This window comes from Podospora pseudopauciseta, chromosome 6 (assembly GCF_035222475.1).
Source record: "Podospora pseudopauciseta strain CBS 411.78 chromosome 6, whole genome shotgun sequence".
Lineage (NCBI taxonomy): Eukaryota > Fungi > Ascomycota > Sordariomycetes > Sordariales > Podosporaceae > Podospora > Podospora pseudopauciseta.
This window is the reverse complement of record NC_085895.1, coordinates 1,079,699-1,100,009: the sequence shown is the minus strand read 5'-3', so window position 1 is coordinate 1,100,009 and position 20,311 is coordinate 1,079,699. Positions and strand designations below refer to the sequence as shown.

Below are 20,311 nucleotides of genomic sequence, written 5' to 3'. Positions count from 1 at the left end.
GGCCTGATGTGATTCACACGTAAGTATTACCATGACGCAAACTCATCTCAGTCATATTGACCTACTCAGAGCTACTCTTCTGGGGGACTTGCCATTTGACTGGGAACCGTCGTTGACCCAATGTCATACACGACATCGTAAGAGAATGGCTCACGCTACCAGGCAGAGAGTGTGACAGCTGCCGCCGAACTATGGACTATCAGACATCAACTTTGGTCTGCACTAGATGCAGGCCGTGGCATCACATGCCACTGGAGTCCAAGACTTTGTCTTTTCAGATGCTCGAGGGGAATATTACCAGCCGTCGCGATACCGGGGGCTTGGCACGATGAACTTGGGGGATAAAACCATCAACCGCAGAGGACGGATCATCTTTTGTGCCTTCTCAGGTTTGATGATCCCGATGTGTTGCCAGAGATGTGTACCAGCGCACTCCAACTTTGTGAACGGGACTCACTAGACCACGGACCGCACGGGACAGCTCCGATCCTCACCTCATGCACTCTGCCCGTTCTTCTCACCTATGCGTGTGTTGCCGCATGTACCTTGCCGCATCCTCATCACCAGAGCCATGCTCTTCACCGTCGCATCTTGCAGACAGACCCTACCGCCCTTGAGCGATCGTGTTCTTCATCTCCAGACCGGCATGGCCGTGCCTGGTGAAGACTTTGACCTCGTTGCCCTCGTGGACCTCATTGACTTTTCAACCACCAAACAAATTCTACAAAGCATGCAGCTCCTGCAACTGTTGCAACTGGCGCAGCTCAACAAACGTGTCATCATTTGACATTACAAAACTGAACCAAACCAAACCAAACCAAACCAACCTGAACGTCGTCATTCATTGACAAAACCAAACCAAACGTACCATTATCTTCAACCCCCTTCAACAGCAACACTATCTTGCAAGAGAACCAACTTACCTACTTAGGTAGTCTTACGTCTAACACACACCTCCCTCCCCTTAGCTTCCAACCCCCAGAAATCGCCTTCCCCCTCCCTTTCCCTCCCTTTTTATATATATTTTTATAGCTCACTTCACCTCACAGCACCGTACATGTCCATGACGGGAAAGTGTTGCATGATCTCTGTGGTGAAACTCTCTTCCCTTTCCTGATAACACCTCCCTTCTACTGTGTCTTCACTGTTAACCTTTCCACATCTCAGCAACGACAGCTTCTTATGACGGGGAAGGCTGGGTGATTCCACGTGATGACAGCCATCCTCATGATGAAGTGGTATTTTTATTGCTGTTAGGTCGTGAGCATTGGACTGGGTACTTGGGCGGGTTTGGTATCGATGGGTTGGGGTGTTGAGGGGTGGTGTGGTGGCGGTGTAGTGGGATCTGGGGGATATGCTCTTTAAAACAAAAAGAAGACTCTGGGGGATCTGAAATCATCAGATCAAAATTCCTTTGATTTTCAAATGTGGCTCACCTGTTATCCACCTGTTAGGTGGGCTGTGAGAAAAGGGAAGACATTACCTTTTTCATGATGGGCTTGGTTTTGCTGGGCTGTCGGGGAGAAGGGAAGGAGTTTGCGGCTGCTTAGGGGGCGGGGACGAGGGCGGGAGGGGTTATTAGGATGTGGAATGGAGAAGAATAGTGGTATTTACTCAACTTTTATTAGACTTGATAAAGTACTATGAGATTGTCACTACCAGTAATAATCAAGTGATTCGTAAATGGACTCTAGTTAATATTGCAACTTCGAGACCATCAAAACAATGGAGATATAGCCACGATTTATCACCGAAGAACATGATGGATATCCATAGCGAATGAGATGTATGAATCGCCATCACAAACGACTTTATTTCTCCCCTACAGCCTCAGGTATATTCGCATTATAATCACTAACCACCCTTCCTTTGACGAAACCCAACAGGTGTTATGTTACCTGTGTGAGGAGATGGTTCGCCTGCTATGCCCTGCATGAATCAGCAAAGCAAAAAGGTCTGACTGGGAGGGAGCTATTGTTTGTGCCCGTGAGATAGAAATGGTGACTGAGAAAGACACTTAATCCCCCAAAGTCAAATGTTCAGAACTTAATGATAGAATGAGTCAAAGATTGCGTTTACAAAAGTACCTACCTTACCTAGTGTGCTCAAAATAGATATAACCTCTCTCCATGGACCATCAACCACGGGTCCTGCACCCTGTTAACCACCGTAGATATCACACCACGGCCATTTTCACACCTGCTGTCGTCCAGATCACAGCCAACTCATCTTCAAAATTTCCAACAGCTAACAGGTATCATTTACATCCATTTTACCCCCCAGCTCTCCTCACAGGTACCTCAAAAACATGGCTGGTATCAAGTCCATATATCGCCCCCCCCCCCCCTCCAACATCACAATCTCATACATGACCCCCCCGGGGAACAAAAGAACAACAACAACCCATATTAAACAAATCCATCCATTCATCCATCCACAACCTCTCTCTTTCCAAGATAAACACTCAGTATCACACACCTCAAATACAACAACAACAACAACCCCTTTCTCTTTGTGAGTTAATCCGCTTTCCATCCCCATATCTGCATACCTGATTTATGTCTGACAATCCCATTTTACACTTGAAACAAAACCTTTAAACTCCCCCATCCCCATCCCATACCATTCCCATAGCAAAAAAAAAAAACAAAAAGAAAAACCCTCGCTGGAAACAAGTGGTGTGGTATCCCGCTAACAAGATAAAATGATCAACAACAAAAAAAGTCAAACAAACAACCCATCCTCATCTCCCCGCCCGATCCGAGTTCCGTCCTCCTCCTCTGTCACGGTCTCGATCCCGCAACATATCCCTGTCACGGTGACTTGGTGGGCCATCCCTTTCTCTCTCACGCGGAGGGTGGTCCCGATCTCGGTCTCTATCCCGATCTCTATCCCTCCCGCCTCCCCGTTCTCGATCTCGATCACGATGTTCTCTCGGCGGGGGATCTCTTCCACCGTGTCTGTCTCTCCCCTCATCCTTCTCCCTTTCCCTCCCACCACCACCCCTCTCCCGCCCACCACCACCCCCATCCTCCTTCCCCCCCTCCCCAACCCACCTCCCCACCCCCTCACCAACCCACTCCACCCCCCCCCTTCGCCCACCTCCTCATAACCACCAACGCCTCCCTAACAACCTCCTCAACCCCCATCCCCATAACCCCCCCTCATCCTCAACCCCGTGCCTCCCCCACCAAACTAACCAACCCCTCCGCCTCAGCCCACATCCTCCCCCCTTCTGCACCACCCCGCCAACCCGCCTAAACCACACCCCCGCGCTCCCCTCATCAAGCATGAAATACGCGTGCACAATCTGATCCAAACAACTCGCATGCAGCTGGCAAGCCAACGCCTTCAAACACCTACTCTGCCTCACCCCCTGTCTCCCCCTCAATTCTGCAATATGCGGCAGCAGCGACTCCCACATCTGGATATCCCCCGACTTCCCCGCCAACGTCCTCGACAAATTCAGGTTGTAAAAGGCGAGGAAATATGTTAGGACCATCTCGAGGTGGAGGGCAGAGAGCCGTTTCTCTTCTGCGGGGGAGGGGTTTCCATGACTAGACTTGGAAAGGTCATCCCGCGTGTGCTTGATCTTTGTCCCCAAAGCCACAAGCTCCTGGTGGATTTTCCGGTGGTGCTCCGACTTTTCGATTGTTTTCGGGTCGAGGGGTGCGACATCCCTCGTGGGGGGGCGTGCAGCAGCAATGACCGCCTCGGCACTCCCAGACACTGCCGCCGTGATGCTGTGTTTCAACGGGGTTGTCGAGTTGGGACGGAGGGGTGTAGGTTGGGAAGCACTACCACCCTGCGGCGGCACCCTCAACGGAGTCGACGGACTGTTATGGTTATTCTTCATGAGCTCCGCCTTGACACCCCGGGACTTGGGTGGTATGACCGGCGGAGGAGCGGGGGGTTGCTCAATCTCATCCGCCGGCCGAGGCCGTTTTCTCGCTGGCGGCGGCGTTGCTTCCACACTGATCGACCGCTCCTTCTTGAGGGCGTCCTTTGCCGATTTCGACGGCAGACTCAACAAGTCCTTGGCTCGCTTGGCGTTGGCCTTCTTCAGCTTCAGGGTCACGATCCTGCTGGGTCGCGGGGGCGGCTTCTCCTCTGCCGGTGGGGGGAGTGATATCAACGGGGCCGCAATGATGGTCTTTCTTGCGCTGCTAGGAGACGATTCTGACTGACTCCCCGACTGATTTCTGGCCGGCGTCTGGTTGCTCTGTATCAAAGCCTCCTCCACAATCGCGGGCAGCGTCGGCGACAAAAGCTCCGGCAGCACAGGAGGTTTCCTCTTCTTCGCCGGTGGCGGGCCCCCGTCCGCCTTTTGTGATCGCGGTGGCGCCTTGTCCGCCAGCTTTCTCCTCGGCCTGTGCTCCTCGAGCTCGGCCTCCAGACTTGGGTGAAGTGGTGATAATAGCTCGGGCAACAGCGACTTCGTCAACCCTTCTCCTTTTCGAGGAGTGGACCTGCCGCTATCTGGCCGGACTCTCGACCCATTAACTTGTATTGTTGATCTCGGAGACGCAGTATTTTCTCTGTCCCTGTCCGTCGACGCAGGCGCCAAGCCATTCGTGGTCGGACGCAGTGAATCATTCTTTGTGTCTCGCTCTCTTTGTGTTCTCTCAGGGGCCCCTCTGTCGCGACCCCGTGGTGGTTCCGGTTTTGGCTGCCGGCCATATTCGCGGTCCAGCTTCGAGGCGCTGACCTGCTCGCTCCTGGGTCGCTTTTGTGGGGGCAAGCTCGATTCAGTATCCGCGACACGTTTTCTGCTCTCGGGTTCGGGCTGCGACCGTGGCGGTGGGGGATGTTTACTTCTGTCGTCTTTGTTAGCATGGACGGCCACAACAGCGACCTCTTCCCTCTCAATTCGTACCTGTCCCCATTCACCTCTGGCCGTGGTGGCCTTTCCACCCGGGAATCTGTCTTGGAAACCACCCGACGCGCATCCGACCTCTCCACTGGCTTCAAACTCTCCTTCTTCACCACAACCTCCCTCTCCCTCTCCCTCTCCCTCTCCCTCTCTCTCTCTCTCTCCCTCTCCCTCTCCCTCGATGGCGGCGGTGGTGGCGGCTTGTGAGCACCACTCCCATTCGCCACCCGGCTGTCCGATCTAACCGGCGTCTCACTACTATTATTATTCCCCATGGGCGACATGGGGGACTGCTTCCTCTTCAACGCCTCGGAAAGCGTTATCTTCTTCCTCTCGCCCGTCTTGGGGACCGGTCTGGGCGGCATCTGAGCGGCCTGCTCCTCCTCGACAATGACCCACGGCGGTACAATATACAAAAACCCACGCTCGGCATCGGACGAGAAGGTCTGGTACTGCAGGCGGGCGCTGGGGCCGTTAAACCACCACTCCTCAGCCTTGGGGTACTGGCGGTTGTGGTACAACGAGAGATGGTACGGGCAGTTGGGAAGAATATGCTGGGCCACGAGATCTTCTGCATTCTTCTTCGCTCCATCCATCGTTCTCTTCATTGTTGGGACATTTGAGCGCTCGTATCTTAGTGGTGCGGTCGGTCGTGTAGCTCGTTTTTCTAGTTGGTGGCGTCTCGTTGGCGGTGCCTTTTCTCTTCTCTCGTTGCCGCACAAAAAGTGGAGGATGCGGATGTTGGTGCGGTGCGTGTTCGATGATGGGGAAGAATCCAGACCTTTGCTTGGTGGTGGTGGAGGTGGAAAACCAAACTTTCCGCGGCCCAAAAGGCAGGTTTGCTCTTTAAACTGCTGGACCGTAGTCTGCGGAAGCTTTGGAAGGAACCGGAGGATGCCAACCGAATAACTGCACGCAAGCAACCGAAGAAAAAGAACAACACAATGTCAAGCTCTGCTTGGAGGTGGTGCGCAAAGCAACTAGAAACGAAGAAAGCTCGTGCGCGCGCGCGCAAATTGTCTGCCAGGTCGCGACCCGTCAGTCAGTCTGGCCCCGTGTCTGTCTTCGATAACCTCTTTTCCCCCGGCGCGCTTCCCGCAAAGAGATAAAAAATAACAATAATAATATTGCCCCCCTTTCGAGTTGAATCAGAGATTCGGGTCTCACTCTGCGGGGGCAATTGGGTCTTTTCGCATCAAGGTTTCCCCAACGGGCAGACAGAATGTGCCAACACACGTACCAAAAGTTCCCGTCAACAAGCTCGGCGGTAGCGACACGGCCTCTCTGGCGTCAGTCCGTGACAGAAGAAAATAATACCGCCTCACGATGTCGAAATCGGTGGTTGTCCTCCGAGTTTATCCCAGCCTCCGAGAAGCGACCTTATCTTCGCGGCTCAGACACGAGCACATCTCTCGAAAAGACGGTAGGTTGGTCGTGATGTTGCCCGCATATGATGGCGACAGGGCAACGGACTGGTCAATCGAAGGGGCGCGGTAGGTATGGGAAGTGGAATCGGGGGTCGAGCGTGATCACGAGCCGGCTCGAACGCGGGAAAATCGGAGATGGTATCGTGCGGTCCGGACGTAGTGATGCTGAGGATGGTGTGGGCGTGGGTGTTGCTGTGGGTGTGGGCAGCGGACAACGGACAGTGCAGGCAGTGGACAGTGGGAAGCCGAGGGTGGATTCCCGCGGGCGGGCAGCGGTGCGCGAACAGTGGAGTCGCCGGGGACCGGGGGCAGCGAACAGGGTGACAGGGAAGTGTCAGTGGTGTGCTCCAGCTCTGTTTTACGGGCGGGTCGACCTGAAAGCTGTCTGCAGAGTTATTGGCTCTTTTTGCGCTGGGGACTTTTTTATTTACACCTAGAAGATGTTCCCGTCTGTTCTTCTCATCGTCACAGGTACACCCTCATCCATCACTCTTCCCATTCTTCCTGGGTACGGAGTAGACAGATAAACAGTCACTCGGTTGGAAGAAACAAACCATCTCGGCCTAGCGCCAGCCCATCACCCGGCACTTGGTCCGATCTCATCCAACAGATTCAAACCGGGAAAATAACACATAAGTCTTGGCATCAGCTGCCCCCCCCCCCCCAAAAAAAAGACATGCCCAGTTTTGACTTTCTGCATCCCTCTTAACCAAGCCGCCGGAGCCCAAAGCTTAAGTATGACAGCTGACGTGATCTGTCTCACCCCTAGGTACTCCAGTTCCTGGCAAGGCTCTGTTCCCTTCATAGACTGCTCACATTTAGACAAACCAAAATCAAACACAGATACACACATTACAATGTTTGATTTAGTAATCTAACAATTAGCCCGCAACACATATATGTCACTTGTCAGGCAGCTTAATCTGCCCATTTTACATCTAAGGTGAGACGTCACCACCAAAAATACAAAACTCCTCGCTTCCCTTGACCTCGCCTTCCTCCTTCCTTAACCAACTTCAGATGCCATAACCTGCTGCCTGTCGGTGTTATTGATAGAAATAAGAAAATGCCACTGACGAATGTAACGTCTGTTGTTCGTGGTCGAACATGATGTCGATGATGAAATCAACGAGGCTCCATTATAGCACAAGGCTTCTTTCCCTTTTCCTTCCCTTCCTGCTTCCCTCTAGTCTTCGCAACGTAATTTAAAGACAGCTTGTCAACCCCCAAACCAAGACGCCATGCTGTAAATCATAATAGCAATGCGATGCAAAAAAACACATGAGTGGTTCCAACGTATATACGTGAGCAAAGCGTTGTGTGCCAGGTAGTCACTGGCACACCATGCCTCTGTCCTTTGCCCTTCCTTCCCACCCCAAAACATTCAACGAACCATAACGCCGTGCTGGTAAATCATACCAAAAGTCTCGGGGTGACCGAAAAGTCAAGGGCATAAAGATGGAAAACCCAACGCTGTGAAGAAACAAGAAATGCGCAGAATCGTAAAAATGCACACTCCCTCCCGTGGGGTAGTTGTAGACTCTCCAACCACACCGAGCAAACCCAGGCCAAGTAATCAAGGCTCTCTTCTCGTAGAATCTTGCCCCTAAATTCCAAATGGCCATCTTGTTCCTGACCATATAGCCGGCATGGCAGCGCGTTGTCGTACACCTTGGCCCAGGTCTCCTCCCCCGGGTTGCTCAGGCACCTAGGAGGCAACGCCCTTCGGAACTCCGTTCAGCCCCGCCATATTAGGGCTTGAATCAATCCTCCGTTTCTTCACATTTGTGTGGTAATCCGAATCCAACGCCTTCGCCATGTCGTCCACCTTTTCAACCTTGCCCTGGCAGTCCTGCAAGCCTGCCTGCAGCGTCTTGACCAGGTCAAAGAGGTGACGAATATCCATCTTGATTTGAGCCGGCTCTGGGTAGAGCGTCGAGATGTACGAAACCATGTGGTCAAAGAGGCTCTTGGTGGTCAGGTTGTTGAAGCGGTCATCTAGGGTGCTTATACTCATAGTCAAAGAACCGATGTTGCTTTTCAAAGTGTCCTCGACCACTTGGTGATTCTTGGCCAGCTTATTGGCAGTCTCGGTCAGACTGTTGATCTGGACTTTGTTGTGTGTCGCCTCCGACTTCAAGTTGGTCAAAGCCAGGTCTAGTCGGGCAATGTCAGACCGCATATCCGGATTGCCAAGAGTCTCCTGCTTAAGGGACGCCTTGGCTTCGAGCGACTGCACCCGGTCTTCCAGTGCCGTGAAGTCGTTTTTAACTGCATTGATCAAATCGCCAAACTTGGCCGTAATGGCCTGCATGGTCGCCGAGAAGACTTGCTTCGATACCCCAGCAGAGCCTGCCAGTGGCGCTTCGACAGTTGTCGGCATCGTCACCATGGTCGGTGATTCGAATCGTTGTCGTTGAACTTTGCTGACTTCTGTTTGCAAGTTCTTGACGTTGCCTTCAAGCGCTTTCACATTCCCTTCCAAACTCTTAACCTTCTCCTCAAGGTTGGGGAACTGGACAGTAATGTCGCCCATAGCATCCAGCGTGTCCACATCAATGTTGGAAAGTCGCTCCTCCATCTTGTTGGTCTTATTGCCCACTGACCCCAACGTGTCATCGATACCGGAAAACCGCGTCTCCATCTTATTCACCTTATCAATCACTGTCATCAATCCTGTACGGATATCAAACATGTCGCCTGTGAGATTCTGCTGGTGTAGTAGAGAGGCGTTGGACTTTTCAAGCCTTCCCTCAAGTTGGTGCTGCCACGTCTTAGTGATGGTGACAAGCCTCATGTCCAACTCGTTGCGCCACGATTCGGCAACAGTGTCGAGTTTTTGGACTTGATTTGCAAGCTCTTGGCTTTGGTTAGCTTGCGCTTCAGACTGTTGAGCAAGGGCCTGCCTTTGCTGCGAAAGGGCTCCTTCTTGTGCGGTAAGGATTTGGGTGTGTGCAGCGAGTTTTTCAGAGTGGGTGTTGAACTCGCCCGAATGCTCGGCTAGGCTGTTCGAGTGGTCATCGAGAATCTTTGTGTGGGACGCAACAATCTGCGCCGATTCCTCCAAGGTCTTGGCCTGTCTGGAAAGAGCCTGCTCCAAGGTTTGGCACTTTTGACTGAGATTACTGAAGGCAATTTCCATGGCCTGGGATTTCACCTGCACCTCCTCGAACTTCCGATTCTGGGCTTCCAGCTGTTGCTTTTTCCCTTCTTCCAACTGCTGAAACCTCGCCTCAAACTTCGCCTCGAGTTTGGCGAACATGTCCTTGGTCGTTTCGTCACGACTCTTGAGATTCTCCTCAGCCTGTGCGATTTGGGTTGCAACGGCTTCGCCATGCTCTTTCCAGCCTTCCTCCTGCCTCTTCAGACTTTCTTGTTGTTGCTCAACAGTCTTGGTCAAGGCTGCCAGCGCCGCCTTGAATTCTTCAGTCGATGCTTGAGATTGGGCTAGCGCGTGGGCTTGCAAGCCTGTCTGGTTCGGAAAGGAGGTTAAACAATTAATGAAGAAAGTAATTGCGTTCTGCTCCATTGAGTGCAGCTTCCTGAGATGATGCTCCACGTCCTTGATTTCCTTGTCACTCTTGTCCCGATATTCCTTCTGCAAGTCTGGCACCGAAGCAAAGGAAGCGGCATTCCGCTTGACTTTCTCGTACTCCTTGTTCCTCTGCGCCTGGCTTTTCTTAAGCAATTCCAGGTGCAGTTTGAAGCGTGTTTTCTCCGCTAGCATGGCTGCGAGGTGCTTCAAAGCCTCCTCAACCCCGCCAGCACCTTTTGTGGACACGTCTAGCTGGCGAGTTGCTAGAACAGATGCAATCGTTAGAGACAGTCCGTATATATCCACGGGAGTACTTACGTGTTCCTGTGGCGGCACTACAGTCCTGACGAGCTCCGCCACTAACGGGGTCCGAGTCGACGGAAGCAACTAGTGATGCTACATGATGTGACGACAACTTTTGACGGTCACAATCACGATCACGGTCCTTATCACGGTCACGGTCACGGTCACGTTCCCGTTCTCGTTCCCGCTCTCTTTCGCGTTCTCGATCTCCTGAACGATAATAATCGTCTCTCGACTCACGTTTGGAGTAATCGTCCCGACGAACATCCCGTGAGCCCCACGAGTCCCATCTCTCGTCGAGACCACGGCGGCTTGGGAGTGCCCCAGACGCCCGACGGTCGGAAGACATGTTGGAGCAGCGACCCGGACTGGGCCGAGGCGGCAAGCACAGAGTTGCTGGGACGTCTCCTATCTGTCGACTTTATGATTTTGTGACTGATGGTGCGGCAACAACTCAACCACAGCCAGGGGTTCTGCAAAATCATGTTAGCAACTATTCGAATACATCGAGAATATATTCACACGCCCAAGACAAATCGCAAGGTTTACCACAATAACTCAAGAAACCCAAGGATGGTTTTCCAAGTCTAGATGGCGTCGGCAGGTAGAAGAAAATTGACATGTCTAGCAGTTGATAGGCTTAAGAGAAGTCAACAGCCATGCAGCGAGCCGAAACATGAAGGTGGCTCACGAAGTGCATGGATGTGGAAGAGTAGGTAGGATAAGTCTATCAACTCTACTTCTGGTCCAGGATGTACACGAGTGTTGTATGAAGAGCACAAGGTACGTTGGCCTCAAGGATGTCGGTTTGTGTGCCCATGGCGCGCGGGCTAAGAGATATGGAGAGAAGTTTACACTTACCGGAGCAATCAGTGGCTAAGGGCCGAACGAGTGGCGCGGGGGAATTCCGAGCTTCGAAGGTCGTGCAAGTACAATGCGTCACGGTTGAACGGCGCGGGGCTTGCTAATAACAAAGCGAGCAGTGTTAACAGAGATCCAGCAGCACCAGGGCATGCATGTAAAATAGAAAGCAAGCAAAAATAAACAGGGAATCAACGCGGTGGTGAGCTGGAGATTGGAAGATTTATAAACTTTGAGCTCCAAGGTTTATCATTGAGAGGCAAGCACACCCCCAGCAAACGGGTAGGCGCTAAGAGGCATGTTCCAATGGCAGCTGCGCTCTTCTGCGGGGGGGTCCCTGTCAGGAGAGAAGAAGCAATGTGTAGAGAGTTTGCTCAGGCACAGTCCTGCTTACTCGAGGAAACGCGTTGTCGATTCGAAAAAGAAAGAAAAATCCTGGTCAGGTTGTCCGCTAATTTTTCTTCGACGAGTGGCTGATGGGAAACAGACATCGGAAGGCAACAAAAATATTGTGTAGTGTAGATATTCAAACAGGCACCGACCTCGCTCGGCCCGTCTCTATTCTCTGCCACACGGCGCTGAGCGAATGGTCTTTTGTATTTCAAGTCGCCTGATGGATGCCCGCGACGCGGTTGAGAACAGTAGGCAGTGAAATTCGCGCGCCACTGTAGCAACAACCCTAGACTTTAATAGCGTAACATTCATTTAACCTACAGCAATTGATACCCAAAGCGGGGTAGCCTGGATTGCTGAGCTGTCGGAAGTCGGAATTGGGAGCAGCAAGCCTTAATCTTGGTTCTTGGCATTTGCTCAGTTGATGCATACCTTGCCTCGATATGTGCACAGCGCCAAGACGCGATAACTCTAATCAGTAATCAGTCGAATCTCATCAGCCTCGCGATTCCAAGAAGTGTTGGCGCGTTCATACCAGCTTCCTCGAACGGCAAAAATCTAACATCTTCTCCAAAGTCATTTGCAACAAGCGCACAATGGCTGCTGTAAGTAATTTGGATACCATGAATCTTTGCCAAACCCAGGAACAAGAGAGCATAACTGACCAAAACATGCAGCCCGTCGTCACCGTCTCCGAGAGCAAAGAGCTCCGGGGGCTCAACCTCATCGCCGCCCACTCGCACATTCGTGGGCTGGGTGTTGATGCCGATACCCTCGAGCCCAGAATTGCCTCCCAGGGCCTGGTAGGACAGGAGAAGGCGCGCAAAGCTGCCGCTGTGGTGCTGGAGATGATCAAGCAGGGGAAGATTGCTGGCCGCGCAGTGCTTATTGCTGGGCCCCCAAGGTTCGCAACGTCCAGCGCTAGATCCCAATCAACAGACACTAACCACCTGATTATAGTACCGGCAAAACCGCCATCGCAATGGGCATGGCCCAATCCCTCGGCTCCGACGTCCCCTTCACTACCCTCGCCGCCTCCGAAATCTTCTCCCTCGAAATGTCCAAAACCGAAGCCCTCACCCAAGCCTTCCGCAAGTCCATCGGCGTCCGAATCAAGGAAGACTCCGAAATCATGGAGGGCGAAGTCGTAGAGATCCAGATCGACCGCTCCGTCACGGGCGGCGCAAAGCAAGGGAAGCTCACTATCAAAACCACCGACATGGAAGCCATCTACGACATGGGCAGCAAAATGATCGACGCCATGACCAAAGAGCGCGTCATGGCCGGAGACATCATCTCCATCGACAAATCCTCCGGCAAGATTACCAAGCTCGGCCGTTCCTACGCCCGCTCCCGCGACTACGACGCCATGGGTGTCGACACAAAATTCCTCCAGTGCCCCGATGGTGAACTCCAAAAACGCAAGGAAGTCGTCCACACTGTCTCGCTCCACGAAATCGACGTCATCAACTCCCGCACCCAGGGCTTTTTGGCCCTCTTCTCGGGTGATACCGGTGAGATCAGGAGTGAAATCCGCGATCAAATCAACACAAAAGTAGCAGAGTGGAAGGAAGAAGGCAAAGCCGAAATAGTCCCCGGCGTGCTCTTCATCGACGAAGTCCACATGCTCGACATCGAATGCTTCTCGTACATCAACCGCGCCCTCGAGTCCGACCTCGCCCCCATCGTCATCATGGCCAGCAACAGAGGACACTCCAAGATCAGGGGAACAGACTATAAATCCCCCCACGGTCTCCCCCTCGACTTCCTCGACCGTGTATCAATCATCAACACGCACGCTTATAACGGCGACGAAATCAGGCAGATTCTTACTATTCGTGCCCAGGAGGAAGAAGTGGATATCACACCTGATGCTCTTGCCCTCCTGACAAAGATTGGACAGGAGGCTGGGCTGAGGTATGCGAGCAATCTTATCACTACTTCGGAGCTCATCAGGGCGAAGAGGAGGGGTGCGAGCAAGCAAATTGGTATCGAGGATGTGCAGAGGAGCTTCAAGCTGTTTTATGACCCGGGCAGGAGTGTGAAGTTCGTGCAGGATTCGGAGAAGAGGTTGATTGGGGAGGACGGGGCGGTGGATTTTAGAGTGCAGAATGGTGCTGGTGCTGCTCCTGCGGCGGCGGTTGTGTCTGCGGTCGGGGGTGGGGAGAAGATGGATACCTCGTGATAGAGGGGAAATGTGTATGCTTGCTGTCTATGGGAATTTTTGCGTAGGCGTTACGGGATAGGGGGTAAAAAGAGAATTGCTGTGTTTGTTTACATGGCGAGGCAGATCATGGATTGTAACTGTAATGAAATAGATTGCTTTGAGAGACCAAACCGAGCATCACTGCCATGGTGGTGCACCAAGGGCTGTTAATGTGTTCAAATTACGAATTACTACATACTTGGGTATCGCTGAAAACTCCTTTTACGTCCCTTGTTTTGCTTCCCAAAAATCAAAAAATCGATGCAATGCTAAACAAAATCCGCCACCCTCATCCACCCTTCTGTCCCCTTGACTCTAAACTCAACCCCTTCCCCAAAATACCCCGCCTCCCTCCACGCCTCCATAGTCTTGCCGTCAAAAGGCCCTTGTATATTCCCTTCTCCCCCATCCCGTCCGTCCACCCACCTAAACTCCCACATCTTCTCTGCTGGTTGTGATTCTTCCTCTTCCGTTGCTGGCTCAACCCACCTCTCCCCTGTTTCATTATAATACATCCTGCACAACCTCTCCCTTTCATAGTCATATATATCCGGGTACTCCCTCCCCATCAACTTGTCCGCCGCATCCGCAATATCCCCAATCGCCTCTTTAATCCCCTCCTGTTCCGCATCCTTCTCCTTTCTATCCCCACCAGCATCAACATCCATCTCATCCCCTCCCCCTCCCCCATTCTTCTTCTTCTTTTGTTTCTCCAACTTCCACCTCGGCACCTTCCTCTCCCTCTTCTGCCCCTTCCTAAGCCTAGCCAACGCCTCCAGCGCAGTTTCCCCCTTTTCTAGCTTTAGTATAAGCCGCGTCATCAACTCCCCAGTCGTAATCTTATCCTCCTCCTTTTGTCTCTTCCTCAACCCCTCCTCTCTCTTCTCATGCGCAGCAGCAGCAGCCTTCATTTCCTTTTTACTAACCCCCTCCAGCCAGCGGTCATGAACAGCATCAGCATCAGCAGCCTTCCTGATGAAATTCCCCGCCTCGTCAAAAGCGCCCTCTTCCTGCTCGGCGCGCATGTTGAAGGCGTCGATCTTGGGTGCATGTTTTTTTAGGCCTCCCAGGCCGACTTCCTCGTCTAGGCCCTCTTCTGCGATGGCGGCGGCGATGGTGTCGGGGTTTTCTTCTTCGTCGTCGTCTTCGTCATCGGAGAGGGTGGGTTCGGCTGAAGGATTGAGGGTGATGTGACCGCCTGATTTAGAGTCCCCTTCTTGACCTTCAATCTGGTCAACATCTAAAAAGTTGACAGTTTTGTCCTTTTTTTTGGAGGGTTTGTTGGGAGGTTTGGACTCAGTGTCTGAGTCGGCGGTGCCAAACATGTCGATTTCATCGTCCGAGTCTGGTTGAGAGGTGGTGGTGGGTTGGGAGTTGTAATTGTCGAGGGCGTCTTCGAGGTTGACCTTGTCGCTGCGGGCTTCGGCGCGTGCTTCAAAATGCTCGTTTTCAGAGTCGGAGTCGTAGCCGTCGATGTTTACTGCTCCGCGTTTTGTTGCGCGGATGGAGGAGCCGATTACGTCGGCGGCGAGGGTTTGGTCTTGTTCTTCTTGGTCGGATTCGTCCGAGTCGGCGGTGGGTGCGAGGGCTGAGGGGTTGCGGACGTCGAAGCGGACCTTTTTGGAGGAGGATACGGAGGTTGAGCCGTGGTGGGTGCGGGCGAAGGCTTCGGAGGCGCGTTTGGGGCGCGCGGCGGAGAAGCGGGAGGCCATGGTGTGGTTGTGTGATGGGGGGTGGTGGTGGTGGTGATGGTGATGGTGATGGTGGTGGTGAGGGTGAAATGGGAAGTTGAGGACGCGATATGTTGCGATTATCGAGATGAAAGGTAAGCGATAAGGGTTGGGGTTGGGGGAGGAATGACGTCAGGAGGCTCGGTCGTGATGGTGAATCTAAAGGTTTCACATGCAGCGCCAGGGAGCACCTTGTGGTTGCCAGCTTAGCTCTCTCGAGATTCACTTGATAATAGTATATACACTCTCAGTAGAGCATCGAGTAATCTTCAGACAATTTCTGAATACATAAAGCTGTTGAAGGTCGCGCCACAGCAGCCACAACACCCCGCGGAACCCCACAGTGCGCATTGAGCTTGGGCCGCGACTGTGACGGACATTAGGTATGTCATCCACTGGCTGCCTTCGGCACCTCGACGACCAGCTGCCATTCACTTTCTCTTTTGCTACCACAACGCCGCATTGGAAGATACAGCAGCTTTCTTACCTCCCCCCAGCAACGCAACCAAAGCTACGCGGTTTTACAGGCAGCTTTAAATCTCGGTCCATCAAGCAAAATGGTAAGCTCATCCTTGCACCCTTGGCAGCGCCGAGATATCACCACCCCGCCGGCAGCACAATCTCGAAAGCACGTTGCTGATGTCTGATTACAAACAGTTTGGCTACGGAGGCGGGGGTAGAGCCCCTCGCGTACAGCGCTTCGATGAATACTATCGCTGCTACCCCTTGGTCATGGCCCCCGGCGCCGAACGCCCCGAGCTCAACTACGGCTCCAAGATCTTCCTCCCTCCTTCGGCTCTCGACAAGGTATCTAGGTTACACGTCCAGTGGCCGATCATGCTGGAGTTGATCAACGGGGCCGAGGGCAAGCACACGCATGCTGGCGTGCTAGAGTTCGTGGCCGAGGAGGGCAGGGCTTATGTTCCTCAATGGGTATGTGTGCTACAAGTCACTTGTGAAGGAGTATAAGTGCCGTGCTAACCAGTGGTAGATGATGCAAACACTCAAACTCGACGTCGGCGACATGATCCAGATCAAGACGACTTCTCTCGAGCTTGCCAAGCTGGTCAAGCTGCAACCCCAGTCAGTCAACTTCCTCGACATCAGCGATCCACGCGCCGTTCTCGAAAAGGCCTTTCGCAACTTTGCCACTCTGACCAAGGGTGATGTTTTCAACTTTGAATACAACGACGAGATTTACGAGATGGCTGTGCTGGAGGTCAAGCCCGAGACGGACAAGATGGGCGTCTGCATGATAGAGACCGATGTCAGTGTTGATTTTGCCCCACCAGTGGGTTATGTCGAGCCTGAGAGACAGCCTCGTGGGAGCGGCACCAGCACTCCACGCAGTGCCATGGGCCCAGGTGGAGTGGCTCCCGGAGGTCTGATGCACAGCCAGGGGACCATGGCGCAAGCCATCAACTACGGTGCCATTGCTCCCAGCGCAGTTAACGTCATGATCGGGAACTTTGCTGGGGAGGGTAACCGGCTGAGCAAGAAGGGAAGTAAGACGTCAACACCAAAGCCGGCGACTCCAGTTGCTGGTGCGTCAGTTAACATCGGGAATGTTGCGCTACCTGCTGCGGCGCTGCCCAAGAGAAGGAATAACGGTCCGGCGCCGTTGCGTTTGCCGCCAAATAAACTGTTCCTAGGGTATGAGATCAAGCCTGTCAAGACGGCTGCGGACAAGGAGAGAGAGGCGGCGAACGCCAAGCAGCCTCACTTTGCTGGCCGAGGACAGACGTTGCGCGGAGTGGTCAAGAATCCAGAGGACGAGGAGAAGCCTCTGGTTGAAAAGAAGCCAGAGGAAAGCAAGGGGAGGCGGTTGGATGGCAAGGACCCCCGCTAAATGACTGGTGGCATGAAAATTCACTTTGACCAATGCATTGTTTGGCGTTTGGGGTTTTTGGGAAAGGCAAAGGGACAGGAGGCAAACTGCTATAGTGGATAGAGAAGTCGGCAGCAGTCAGCAGAGTGCAGTCATCGATTCCGGGACTGGGTTTTGCTTTTATGATTTGCTATGCCCAGAGTGCTTAAATCCCTTCTAGCACATGAACTGAGAAATACTATCTATCTAATGCAGCACACCTTTTGTTTTCTGATATATATATATATATATATGCTGATAACTGTAATGGCCTCTGTTAACCCTAACCCGATGGCTGTTCTGGAGGGGCACTTGCACCAAAGCTTGTGCCCCACTATCGGCCAAGGTTTGACAGATGAGCGAGTGAACCATTCACAGCTCACAGGCCGTCCCGCTTCCGGATCTCTTTCTTTCAACCATCGAACTGCGACTTGCATCTTCTTGCCTCGAGCCGTGTTTAATTTGCACTTGCATTCGATAAAAAGAAACCTGTCGTTCCAACCTGTGGCTTCTCACTAGATGGTCGCCCACACAAACTCGCCATGAAGACTCGCAACGGTGGTGTGGTGGTGTCTCACACACCTGGATCCGCTACGTCGCCGGTGCTGCGCCGGAGCTTGCGGCCTCGTACTCCGCGCCAAGATGCCGGCGTCCAGGGGGGTGTGTCGTCAGGAGGAGAGGCCGATGATCCCCACGTTTCGCTCAGCAGCCGGGTCACCAGGAGCTCAGCCTCGTCTTTCAGCTCTACCACCTCCACCAACGGCCATCGTGTGATACAATCACCGCAGCAGCAGCAGCAGCTAATCACCACATCGCTTCCATTTCGGACGCCTGTCGGGTCGCACGGCAAAAGAGCCGTGTCACCGGGTGCTTTGTCGGCTGGTACCGCTCGTCGTCGCTCAAAACGCACGAGACACAGGTCGGGGTTTTATAATGATGAGGGTGAGGGTGACCCTGAGGAGGATGATCATGGGAGCTTTACGACGACGCTGGGTGTTGGTGTCGAGCGCACCGGCAGTCCGAGACGGAGTAGTGCTAGGTCTGCGAAGAGGAGGAAGAAGACGACGCCTACTAGACAGACGCTGCGGGCTGGGCAATTGGTGCTCAAGCCGCCCAAGACAGCGACTACTACGCCAGAGGCTGTCGCTGAATCCAGACCTCAGGAAGTGTTCATTCCCAACTGGGTCAATCTGCCCTGGTTCTTTTGGGAGCAGGTCTTTCAAGATGCCTCCTCGTCCCTTGAAGACTCGCATAGAGCGAAATGGCTTCTTGCTGCAAGCACAATCTGTCGAGCTTTGGAAGAGCCTGCCATCACTGCTTTATATCGTCGCCCTCCACTGGCCAGCAGGGGTATGGCACACGGCCTTGTGTCGCTCCTTGCTAAAGACCCGAGCACGACGTTATTTGCCTATCGGACCAAGATCAGGAGACTTTCTATCGATGTTAATGAGATTGCTTCCAAGCTTCACAGGGGTGAGCCGCTCGACTTTACACAGCTGCTGCGTCACCTCCCCGAGCTCAAGGCGCTGGAGCTGTACCATTGGAAGGACGACCCGGTGATGAGGGATATGGGGAGCAACCTCCGCTGGCGGTATCCCAGGCAACTGTTCCAAGGATTGGAGGCGTCGGGTGCGAGGCTGGTGGAGTGGCGATGGAATCGCCGGTTCACGGAACATGCGTTTGACTGGGGGGAGATCAAGAAGATTCATGAGAGGGAGTTGTCCAGTGTGAAGAAGGTGACCTTGCTCAACTACCAGCTTCCTTCTCTTGAGGCCACGTCGAGGGATGATGAGGCGGAGGTTTTGGAGAGGGATAACGTTTTTGTGAAGAACATGGCCGACGCGATCAATGCCTTGTCGCAACTGGAGCATGTCGGGTTTGAGTACTCGAATGGAGTCGACGATAGGATCCTTCTGATGCTGCCCAGGAACCTTAGAGGTCTCGATCTGATCAACTGCTGCGAGGTTACCGACGAGGATCTCGCCAGTTTTTTGCTCACGCACGGCAATAGACTGGAGAGCTTGACGCTGAGGCATAACCGCGCGCTGTCGCTTTCGTGGCTTACGATTTTGGGGAAGGCGTGTCCGAGGTTGAAGTGGGTGGTGATGGACTACAAGATTGGGGCGCAGATTGAGCTGGGGTATCGGAATGTTGATGCGACGTGTGGGGTGCTGGAGAGGTTTGAGAGTGCGCCTGTTTGGCCGGAGACGTTGGTTGGGATCGAGCTGAAGGATTTCAAGCATTGGACTGCGGAGGCGGCCGAGGTTTTTTTTCGGTCGCTTGTTGATTGCGCGAGGGGGCTGTCTAGGTTGAGGGAGATTGACTTGAAGGTTATGCTTGATGTGCCGTATCAGCAGAGGTCGGATTTTAGGGACAGATGGAGTAATACGCTCAGGAAGGTGTTTTTGAGGGATGATTTTGATGAGGATACGGGGATTACTTCGTTGAGAGCTGCTCCTGCTGCTGCTGTTGGTGGGGAGGTGGTTGAACCCCCTCTGTCTGTGGCCAAGAAAACCAAGAAACGGGGCGTGGATAGCCCGTCGAGGAGAAGCAGCAGGATCAGGGAGCAGTATTCCAACCCCTCCAGCCGGGCTAGTAGTGTTGGTCGGGATTCGAGGGGTGGTAGGGTGGCGGAGAAGAAGGGGTTTGGGTTTTCGTATGCGGAGCCGGAGACGGATGGGGAGGATATTATGGGAGAAGAAGATGATGATGATATGGAGGTTGATGATGAGGAAAAGGAGGAGGAAAAGGAGGAGGAGTTGTACTACAGGCAGGGAATGTGTAACAGGGTGGAGGTTGTGCTGGACAATGGGAAGCCGGTGGCTATGCCGTACAGCATGAATGACTTTGTGGATGTGGACGAGGGGGGGAGCGGGGAGGGGGATGATGATAGTGATGAGGATTGGGATGGTGGGGATGGGGGGGAGGGTGAGGATGAGGGGTATGCTTGGTGATGGTTTTTTTTTTTTTTTTTTTTTTTTTTTCAGGTATTGAGCTGGCTCGAGTTGGCACCGGGAGTTAAACCTGTGTGTGAAAGGGCTGGGTTACGGTACAGTCAGGACGGGACGGCTGTAGATTCACGGTTTTCTTTTTCTCTTTCGTTTCTGTCTTTGTGT

General features: G+C 53.1%; 6 protein-coding genes across 6 annotated transcripts; 3 read left to right on the top strand and 3 right to left on the bottom strand.

The window, feature by feature from the left end:
* Nucleotides 1–3,106: 3,106 nt before the first annotated feature.
* Nucleotides 3,107–5,481, bottom strand: QC763_605700 (uncharacterized protein; the record flags this gene model as incomplete). Its single annotated transcript, XM_062914409.1, has 3 exons — nucleotides 3,107–4,798; nucleotides 4,915–5,020; nucleotides 5,051–5,481. The coding sequence occupies 3 exons, from the start codon at nucleotides 5,479–5,481 to the stop codon at nucleotides 3,107–3,109; spliced, it is 2,229 nt and encodes a 742-aa protein (XP_062762642.1).
* Nucleotides 5,482–7,144: 1,663 nt separating this feature from the next.
* On the bottom strand, nucleotides 7,145–11,742 carry QC763_605680 (uncharacterized protein). The gene is made up of 4 exons (XM_062914408.1): nucleotides 11,394–11,742; nucleotides 11,000–11,322; nucleotides 10,154–10,611; nucleotides 7,145–10,098 (listed from the first exon to the last, which is right to left on the bottom strand). The coding sequence occupies exons 3-4, from the start codon at nucleotides 10,485–10,487 to the stop codon at nucleotides 8,009–8,011; spliced, it is 2,424 nt and encodes an 807-aa protein (XP_062762641.1). The 5' UTR covers nucleotides 10,488–10,611; nucleotides 11,000–11,322; nucleotides 11,394–11,742; the 3' UTR covers nucleotides 7,145–8,008.
* Nucleotides 11,063–13,790, top strand: RVB2 (RuvB-like protein 2). The gene is made up of 3 exons (XM_062914407.1): nucleotides 11,063–11,997; nucleotides 12,070–12,296; nucleotides 12,353–13,790. The coding sequence occupies exons 1-3, from the start codon at nucleotides 11,989–11,991 to the stop codon at nucleotides 13,575–13,577; spliced, it is 1,461 nt and encodes a 486-aa protein (XP_062762640.1). The 5' UTR covers nucleotides 11,063–11,988; the 3' UTR covers nucleotides 13,578–13,790.
* A 77-nt stretch (nucleotides 13,791–13,867) lies between these two features.
* QC763_605660 (uncharacterized protein) lies at nucleotides 13,868–15,310 on the bottom strand (the record flags this gene model as incomplete). Its single annotated transcript, XM_062914406.1, has 1 exon — nucleotides 13,868–15,310. One exon carries the CDS (start codon nucleotides 15,308–15,310, stop codon nucleotides 13,868–13,870), a length of 1,443 nt encoding a protein of 480 aa, XP_062762639.1.
* UFD1 (ubiquitin fusion degradation protein) lies at nucleotides 14,281–17,306 on the top strand. Its single transcript, XM_062914405.1, has 3 exons — nucleotides 14,281–15,888; nucleotides 15,986–16,261; nucleotides 16,320–17,306. The coding sequence occupies exons 1-3, from the start codon at nucleotides 15,886–15,888 to the stop codon at nucleotides 17,175–17,177; spliced, it is 1,137 nt and encodes a 378-aa protein (XP_062762638.1). The 5' UTR covers nucleotides 14,281–15,885; the 3' UTR covers nucleotides 17,178–17,306.
* A 431-nt stretch (nucleotides 17,307–17,737) lies between these two features.
* On the top strand, nucleotides 17,738–20,149 carry QC763_605640 (uncharacterized protein; the record flags this gene model as incomplete). The annotated part of the gene is made up of 1 exon (XM_062914404.1): nucleotides 17,738–20,149. The coding sequence occupies one exon, from the start codon at nucleotides 17,738–17,740 to the stop codon at nucleotides 20,147–20,149; it is 2,412 nt and encodes an 803-aa protein (XP_062762637.1).
* Between the last annotated feature and the right edge of the window lie 162 nt (nucleotides 20,150–20,311).